The 10,165-nt window shown below is 34.3% G+C and overlaps 1 protein-coding gene across 2 annotated transcripts; it reads right to left on the bottom strand.

Moving 5' to 3' along the window:
* Positions 1-1,204: 1,204 nt before the first annotated feature.
* Positions 1,205-4,649, bottom strand: RBL14 (RHOMBOID-like protein 14). 2 transcript variants are annotated; one of them, XM_022296656.2, is made up of 3 exons: positions 4,477-4,649; positions 2,605-2,797; positions 1,205-2,229 (listed from the first exon to the last, which is right to left on the bottom strand). In XM_022296656.2, exons 2-3 carry the CDS (start codon positions 2,776-2,778, stop codon positions 1,432-1,434), a joined length of 972 nt encoding a protein of 323 aa, XP_022152348.1. In that variant the 5' UTR covers positions 2,779-2,797; positions 4,477-4,649; the 3' UTR covers positions 1,205-1,431. The 2 variants fall into 2 exon arrangements, with proteins under 2 accessions (XP_022152348.1, XP_022152349.1); XM_022296657.2 differs by having other exon boundaries at positions 2,605-2,820.
* Between the last annotated feature and the right edge of the window lie 5,516 nt (positions 4,650-10,165).

Below are 10,165 nucleotides of genomic sequence, written 5' to 3' on the forward strand. Positions count from 1 at the left end.
ATAAATAATTAATTTACTATTTACAATTAATTTTCTTTGACATGTCTTGTAAATTTATAAATTAAGGGAAGAGTATAATAATCTAAAATGATTTTTTTCCAGATTCTCCACTTTTAACACAGTATAGAGTATAGAATATATAATAGATATAAATATACAAACTAAAAAAATCTTATTATTCTCTCTACATACATATACTAAAAAAAAATCAGATTATTTTCTACCGAGGATTGGATCGTGTAAATAAAAATTTATTGTTGAAAATTAAGCAATTAATTAATTTTTTTAAAAAAATATTTGATTGAGAAATAATTTTAAAAATAAAAAAAATAAACGAAAAAATGGAAACCCAATCCCCGCAAATTCATAATCCCCACCCCGATCCCTACAAAATTTCGAAATTGCGGGCATGGGGAGTGAAATGGGGGGCGGAGACGTTACCCATTCCCAACCCTGTCATGAACATCCCTAAATGTAAATAGTTCTTAAATGCTTAATTTTTTTTAAATAAAATAAGAAATGAGAAATATTACCAAAAGACCCTTAATAACTAATTAAGGAAGTTGTTATAAATAAAGTGAAAGGTAGACATTAATTTAGTTGGTTGAGACTTGAGAAAGAATACTCAAGAGAGAGGATGGTCCAAGTACCTCGAGTTATCTGAGAGTTAATTCATCTTTTATATTTCAATACATTTCTATCTGTTCGGATTCTACCAAAACGTTGGATTTTTGTTGAAGAAACGACCCTCCTGAAGAACTAAGATGCTCTATGAAAACAATAGACGACAGTCCCAAATTCCGTCAAGCAAAGGCCTAAGATGATGGCATAGAGACATTGATAAAGGAGTAAAGCTTAAGGTCTAACTTTGTTTTTCCCGTTTTACCTTTTCATAATTTTCTTTGCAGAACTTTCTTCTCTTTCGAAATGAATATGCACTTATTATCCTACTAGAGCTTAGAGGAAATGAATTCAAACCATTGGTAGCCACCTACCTAAGATTTAGTATCCTACGAGTTACCTTGACAACCAAATGTAGTAGGGTACGACGGTTGTTTCGTTAGAATAGTCGAGATACACACAAGCTGGCTTGGTGTATATATATATATATATATATAAATGTGCAGTTATTTCTAGCCTATGCATTTATTATCCAAATGAATTTAAAGGTGTAATAACAAAATTTAGAAGAATTGGGCAAGAGTTGAGAAAGAACTAACCCTTTCCATTGAACTTGCGAGATGACTCTTCCATTTGTCTTCAACAAAATTTGCTAAGTTCTAACTAACACAGATACTTCAGGCAATTTTATTATCTAACATCAACATCAGATTTACAATACAATACAAGCCTTTCAGATTTATTTTCTGAGAAAGAAGACCTGATGGCTGAGCCTGAGAGGAAATGAGCAGAAGAACAATAGGTTGCATATCATCCAAATCTTTCAACTCTACGCCGGCGTAGTTCTTCCAGAGATAGATCGTTGAAGTTGAAACTATGTGATGATTGATGAGAAGGCAACTCAATATCCTGCCGATTTGTACCGCACATTTCGCATATGCTTAAGAAACCAGAATTGTCAAATGTACATGCTCGACAGCTCCACATATCGTCACTCGTTGCGGTCCTTTCCGAGGCTGTTTGTTGTCTACCAACAATTCCTCCCCCAGAAATCCTGTGCCGGCGAAATGGATTCAAGCGACAAAGAAATCCAAGAGGTTGACTCAATATTCGGCCAAGACTTCTAAAAAGAATGGCCAGCGGATTCGACCCCGAATTCATATGCTTCAATTGCAAAAAGAGAATACCAGCAAGTATCCCACCAAGATGACCAAGGAAGGAGACACCAGGTGAAACCATTTGGATAAGTATTAGTTCCACCCATGCAGCATGACTTGATGGTACTCGGAGGCCATGAAAGTAAGTGTAGCTTTCAGACTGAGAACTAAGAACGACTTTCATAGCGAAAAGAACACCCGAAAATCCAACAGAATATTCACGGTAGTAAGGCCTCCCATAATTGAAAAAAATTAGTAGGGATTTGACAAGCAACAATGTAATTCCTTGTGACAATACGAGTAACGAACCGACCATTGAAGCAAATTTGAAGCTACCCATTGATGTTTCCAATTGAATGCCTTTCCATAGAAGAGATATCATGTTATATACAAGGTGAGGGTCACCCACATGGTAGAATGGCGAAAGGAAGAAGCGCCTCAAGTCCTTGTACTGGAAAAAAGCAGGTAATACAAGTAACGAAAGTTATGAGTAAAAAACAGTGCCAACATTATATATTTCGTTTAAAAGACGAACAAACAAATTGGTAAGTAATAACAAAAGAAACTAATTCTATAAGAGTTAAAATTTCATAGGTATATCCTTATCGAGATAGATAGGAATACAACACTAAAGAAAGCAAGAACCAATAGCAGTTTGAATAACTGAATATTGTGAAGCCAATCCACGCATCGAACACTTAAAAACCATCATTTTCTCCAATTCAGAGGAAATTATAATTTAAAATTTTTAAGACAAAAATAGAGAGCTAGATATAAAATTAGATGATTGACTAATAATTAAATGAGTAATAGCCAGAATAGTCACCTTAAGGATGAGATGGGCATTAAACCAGACATCCTCTATGTAAGGGATGATAGGATGAAGACAATCGGGCCTTAGATGAATAAGAGTGTTGGCAGCAAGAAGCCCGACAGTGATCGGGTTCTTCCGGAGCCTGTAATATTGGCTCACCACATGGTACGCTAGCAGTGGCAGCATTCTAGTGTGTGCTTGGCTCCTATAGTATAGGACAAAATGTTCCTTTAGAAAAGATTGTTACGGTACAGACAACATAACAAAGAGGAAGAGAAATTCTTTAAAGCAAGTAAGATAAAATTACACAAGTCGCAAGCAGTTAAAAATTCAATAACTAATACATCGCAACTTGAAGAAATATTGTTTCAAAAGGAACAAATGCAAATATAACTGAAGGGCACCAAACTTTCCAGAATAAGCCCTTATTCTTATTTTTAGAGTGACAAATTATTTCTTTCAGGAAGGAATCTGTACCACATTATAGTCGTAGGCCTAGCGTGAGGGAACTGGGGGAGGACCAAAGAGGCCCTCCATCTCTCATATTATAGTTCAGGAACCAGAATTATAGATTAAATGATAAAAGGATTTCGCAAGAGAAAACTGCATGGGCATCAGTATTTGACTATATATGAACCTATTCAAATTATGTTGCATAGTGTTGGATCTATAATTTGAGAGTCTCCTATTCAGAGCAGCTATAGAGAAGTGTGCAATAATAAGGATATAAGGATCTAAAATACACCACAAGGTAGTATATATTTTGCCCCACCAAAAAAACGTTACAAAAAAAGTCCAAAAACGCCAATAAAAGTAATAGTGACAAGATGTCCAACACTGCAAAAAATGTTGCAAAAATTGCGGAGTATAAAGTTTCAGCTACACAAAGCTTAGGTGTTGCTAAGAGTAATCTTTTATTAATGCACAAACATCACTAAAGAAACTTTAAGTGATACATTTCTGAACTTTTAGCAGCCTCAAGTTACCAATAGCTGAAGATGACTTTTAGGGATGCACCCATTGCCTCTTTAAAAACATCTTTCTGCAACCTCGGATTTATCCTGTGTCCTATAATTGGTAGTTATTTTAAATCATGTACAGAGAAAGGCCAAGAAGGCTGTCCAGGCAAAAAAGGAAGGATTGAGCAAATGGCCCCCTCTCGGTTCGTCTTAGACGAAAAAAATTATATCAAAAAAATTTAGATTTTAAAGTTCTTCCTACTTTGTGCCATCTAAATTTTCACAATTGAAAGATTATAGATTTTTTTTTTATAAAAAGTGACAATGTAAAATTTGTCCCTTCAATAACAGTTTCTGGCTCCGCCCCAACCTTCATGCTATTTAAGGTGTGAAACCGCTCCAGCTTGTTGATAGTTCTGATACTTGTTTGTTCTATAACTCGTTTTATTCACTTTTTTCTTGCATTCTCTAAATAACTGTAACAGGAAAAGCAACCAGCAGAATCTGGAAACCATTAAATCCTCAAATTCCATATCATTCCAAGTTCAAATGAAATGTGACTCTAAAGGTCCAAAATTCAAAACAACACCCATTAGAAAAGCTCCTCTCGCGTTCAAATTCTACCAAAGCAATAATAAATTCTGTCTAATTTACAGTGATTTCTAAATAACATCTTGCTTAACCTCGTTCATTTAATCTCATTAAAACTACGAATAAGCAGTAGTTGTTCCTACAGCAAACTCAAGTAGTTCGCTAGTATCAAAAACATGCGACAGCGAAAGAGAGAAATTCACCAGGCCTGATTCTAAGTAGTCCACATTTAGCAAAAATTAAACCGAGAGGAGAAGGCGTATCAGTATGATAGTAGAAATCGAAGAAATAGGTTCTGAGAGCATGAAATTAAAAAGTAAACCACAAATCTTACCAGAATCAATGAATCGATGCTGCAAAAACTGAGTAGAGAGGGAGAGAGAGAGTGGATCGTTGAGAGGGCAAGGGTTTTGCCTTCGAATGGGAATTTCGCCTTCGATTGATTGCCGCCCAAGTTTTCTAGTTCAATTGGGTGGACTCTAGAAAAATCGAGAATTCTTTTTTCTTTTTTCTTTTTCAGTTAAATTCTTCAATAAAATACACTTTTAGCCTTTACAATTCTATTTCGTCCGTTTCCACAGGTTGGTCCCCTCACTTTAAAAAATAGTTATAAAAAGTCTGGGAGGTTAAACTTCGTTAGTAACAGTAATGGAATGCTGATGTGACGGGATGAGTTGGATATTTATTTAATATTATATTATTTTTAATATATATGTCATTATTTTATATTTTGTATTTTTTTTCTCTCTTCCCCACTTCCCCTCCTGATTTCCTTATTTATAAGGGTAAAAAGAAGTTAAATTGGTGTTGTTTTCCTACGTTTTAAACTCAGAAACCATATTTTAAGCTTGGTTTAGTATCCAAAACTTTTCATTTGAAGTTATCTTAGGTTATACATGCATATAGAACGTTTTTACATCATTTATAGTTGATTTCTAATGAAAATTACAATTTTGTGCAGAAAAATATCGAGCTAGGCGTCTGGCGCCTTCCCCAATCCCGAGATTGCCCTTAATGTAAAACACAAGTTTTGTGTGTTTTGAAGCTTCCCCAAGCCCCTCTACGTGTCTTCCATGCACTGAAGATTGCTAATTCAACAACAAACTAACTAAAAGATGTTTTAAAGGGATGACTCTCCACGAATGTCTCAACCTCCTAACCACCTTGAAGTTCCTATAAATACAGAACTCCCCTCTCTTCATTCATCATCCTGAAGTGATCATTTCAGCTTTAGATATTTACTCTCAGCTTATTTATGTTTCCATTTTAAATTTTGAGTTTTCTTGTTTTAATTCTATTCATCTTTTAATCAGTCGTCTACTTCCATAACATTAAATTCAGTTTTTCCTTTATTATCATGAGCTAAATTTATTTTTCTCAAGCCCCGTTATGAATAGTTAACTAAAGTTTATTAAAATCCAACAAGGCAAGAGACATTTTTCTCTTCTTTTATCACTTAAAGTTGTTTTCATAAGTTAAAACTTGATTTGGCCAATTAGTGTTTTAACCAAGCATCAAAACTGAAAGGGTTGATATATTTTCCCAACTTGAATCATTTAACTTTGGAGAAAAATACTTCTAACTTGAATGATTTAACTTTGGAGAAAAATACTTTAGACATAAAAATTTCGCTCGGGTAGCCTAGACATAGGACCTCGATCTAAGGTTACGGTTGATTTTTATTAAATTGAGATCTTTTTTTCTAATAGACATATTAGGAATGAACTTATACCTTCAAAATCACTTAGACATAAGAAGATGTAAAATTGTTGTATTCTTAACTAATTTGAAGTAATTGAGCTGAGTTTATTGCATTGAGTTTTTAAATATCAAAACCAACATTATCTTTATTATTAGTTGTATTATTTGTCCTTGAGGATCGATACTCGGAATACTTGTTCCGTTTTACTACTTGTGGCGGGTGTACACTTGTGCTCTGTCATTTATTTTCGTTCCAAAATCCCAAACACCTCCTTTCTCTCTCTTTATCTCTTCCCTTCTTCCCTCCCCGTGGGCCAATGCTTCTCTCCTCCTCCCACCTGATTCTAAACCACCATCGACGGCCTCCGACCAACACTACCGCAATCCTGACTTACCACCCAACAAGGCCTACTCCTCCGCCTTCCAACCCTCTGGTCCGAACGCTTCTGGGGCCACACGGCTGTGCCTTCGACGCATCTGGCTGTGAAAAGTGCGCTACAAGGGACTTAAAATTTAGTTGGGGTTTTGGGTGCCCCACTTGCCCCTGTTCATGTTGCCTCTTCCGACCCTCTGCCTCATCTCTCCGATAAAGACACCCTCATTGTCAATCTTTTTCTTTCTCTGTTGTTTCTTTTGTTCAATTCTTTCGCAATTTTTGTTTTATTCGTCTTCCACTTCTTGATTTCATCTACCGGCTTGAGTCGGGGAAGAAGGGAACTGAGACCATGTTTACTTCAAGTGAATGGGAATGGAGGAATGATAATCAATTGATTTATTCCGTTTGATGGTGTTTACCAAAGTGGAGGGGTGGGAATCAAATGGTGGGACCCACTCACATTTTCTATTCTCATACACCCTCATAAATCTCATTCTCATTCCTTATTCCGTGAGCCCTCCACATTTATTGTAGTTATTTTTCTACTTTTACCCTTTCTCCAGTCTCATAACTTTTTATTTAATTATTTAATTTCTTTTTCATTTATACTTCTAATAATTTTTCTTTTAATAAAAATTTATATCACCTTTATTAGTTGATGTGATTTTATTATAAAATATTATAAATTTATATTTAATATTTAATATTTTAATTTAATTTAATTATTATTAATTAATACCATATTTTTTTAAAATATAATTCATAATTATTAATTATTATAATAATAAAATTTAATAACATTATTATTAAATATTATTATAATAAAATTTTATATTAAATGAATGATTCTAATAAAGTAGTATTTTAGTGAATGTAATTTTATTTTAATTATTTATTATTTATTAGTATTAATATTAATTAAATTGCTACGGTAAAAAAATATTTACGATCAATAATATAGTAATAAAATATATTAAAATATATTATTATTATAATTAAAAAAATTAGCACGACAATGTATTTGTAATTAGCGAGAAAAAATAAAGGGGTATATTAGTAATTGTATTCCGATTCTGATTCCTGGCAGTTTTAGTAAACATCATCAAAGAAGTTCTGATTCCGATTCCAAAAAATTTTTGATAAACAGCATCAGAAGAATAACATTCTCATTCCAATTGATTTGATTCCGATTGATTTTCATTCCGATTTATTCCCATTTCGATTCCTGGTAGGTAAACAGGACCTAAATGGCTTGGTTGAATTTGAATGTTATTTAATTCTTCAGAGGACTTATCTTGCTGTTGATTTTTCATAGGAAATGGATTGATTCCACGCAATACGTTCTTCTAATTGCATAACATTTGGATGAATTAGGGGAAAACTAGTCCAGATTGATCGATTCCATCTTTGTTTGTTTTTAGATTTTTTCTATCCTAATGATGGTTGTATCGGGATTTTAGTACTGTGAACTATGACGAGAAAATTGAGGACTTATCTTGTGGCAAATCAATCTAGAGGGCCGGAAGGCGGAGGGAGTAGGCCTTGTTGGGTGGTTAGTCAAGACTGCGGTAGTGTTGGTCGGAGGCTGTCGATGGTGGGTTAGAATCAAGTGGGAGGAGGAGAGAAGCATAAGTCCACGGGGAGGGAAGAAGGGAAGAGATAAAGAGAGAGAAAGGAGAGAAAGTGGGGAAGAGAGAGAGAAAAATAAAATACAAAATAATGACACATATATTAAAAATAATATAATATTAAATAAATATCCAACTCATCCTGCCACGTCAGCATTCCTTACTAAACCAAGTTTAACCCCCGGACCTTTTAGAACTATTTTCTAAAGGTGAGGGACTAAATTATCACTTTTTGAAACTCAAAGACCAAATAGAATCTTATCTATAAACTCAGAGACTAAAAATGTATTTTATCCTAAATTTTAAATAGCGTGTATTTTCGAATTTAATTTTTACATTTCCGTCGATTCGTTGTGAATACATTTTCTCTTAATTAACCTTAAGCTACCTGGTTATAAAATTACGTAGGATATGAATAGTCAAGGACTTTAAATTATTGTTTAATTATGATTCACTTTTTATTTAAGAGTTTATGTAAATTTTATTGTTTTCCAATTTTATACTTTTTAGAGCCTATTAAGTGGCTTTTAAGATTTTAGTTGGGAGAATTAAAGCTTTGATATGAAGTTGTTTTGAACATATTAAGTAGGGTGTCTTTATCTTTTTACTATGGTTCTTTCAAATTCAGTTAACAGTTTCCTGAATTTTGTGCAGTTATATTTGAGTTGTATACTAATAACATTCAAGTAGAATTCATCCTCCGATTTTATGGGCAAAGGAACTTATTCTTTATCAAAAGAGCTTTGATCTTAGTGCCCATTTGTTTCGTGGATTTCCATGAGATGTCATCTGGATTCTCGCATTTTTTTTACGGTAATATAAGATGCTCGGATATCTCGAGATGTCTGGGTATCTGAAGATGCCCATATATAAGACATTTGAGTCACATCTGGGTGCCCTCTTGAAGCATGAGTTTCTGAGATTCCCATGTCAAAGGCATCCCTTCTTTACATTTTTGCCATTCGTTTGTTTTTCATATATTTTCTTTCATCATTTTTCTATATCTATATTTTTACTTTTGTAATTTAAGTAGATTAATGTACTCATGGACTAATAAACAACTTTATGCAATTAAATATATTTATATATTATATTTACATATAAAATAAATGATAGGATCATAATTGGCCTCTCAAGTCCTTGGAACCAACTCAAGTTAGGAAGAGAACACCACCTCATGCAAAATGCCCACAGTGCGCACGGCTACGCCACCATCAACGGCCTAACCTCACAAGGTGTCGCCCCGCGCGCGCCTGCCAGCGTCCAGCCCGCGCACGCCTACGCCCGTGCCCCCACCTGCCGCCAGCGCCTACACACGCCCTAGTTCTGCCAACACTCGCGTGCTCCTACCATGTCAACTTCACAAGAATCAAGAACATCCAATAGTCTCATGAAGAGAACTCAAGCCCCTAATGAGGAGACAATTTGTTCCTAAGTCATTAATCAAGTTGAAAAACTTAAGACAAAGGGACAAAAGGGTGGAAGCTTATTATGATGAGATGTGCTCATTGCTTGAGTAGCTTAACGTTTATGAAGATGAGAAGATCACCATAGATCTATTATACAATGGACTCAATGGGAGAGATTGCCAAAGTGATTGCGAAAAGAGAAGAAATTTGACCTTGTACTAGGTTGGATGAAATGTTACACCTTGCCAAGAGGGTTGAAAGAAGACATCACATAGAATCTTCAAGGTATACTAATTCTAAACCTATTACTCATGAAAGTCCAACTTTAGGAGAGGTTAGTTTGCCTACTTTAGTCCCAATAGTAGAAAATAAAGAGCATGACATACTTTGTGGAACTATGTATGGTATACGTACTATAAGTGCTAGAAAAGTATTGCATGACTTTATCTCTATTGTTAAGGAAGAAAGTATTAAGATTGATAATGAAATACTTTGTGATGTTATGCATGTCGATCCTATTCCATTAGATTACAAAATATTACATGATTGTATGCCTATTGATGAAAAGGTAAGTGGTACAATTGAAGATAAAACATCTTGTGAATCCAAACATGAAATTCTCATTTCCATGGATCACAAGTTGTTGCATGACATATTTCCCATTGTTGAGAAAGAAGGCGATGAAAAAGAAGACATGATTTGTGAAATCATGTATGAAATTCTCATTGGTAACAAAGCATTGTACGAAGTTGATGAGAATGAGAGTAGTATAGTAGAAAAAGTGATTCTCTATGACTCTATACATAACATCCCTAGTCTTTTAGATGACAAAATTTCTTTTCATTGTGAGATATCTACTCTCGTACCATTAATGCATGAAGAAACATTTGTGGATACAAGTCGAGACAA

Source organism: Momordica charantia, assembly GCF_013281855.1.
Source record: "Momordica charantia cultivar OHB3-1 chromosome 1 unlocalized genomic scaffold, Mcharantia_2.0 BLBB01000001.1, whole genome shotgun sequence".
NCBI classification, from domain to species: Eukaryota; Viridiplantae; Streptophyta; class Magnoliopsida; order Cucurbitales; family Cucurbitaceae; genus Momordica; species Momordica charantia.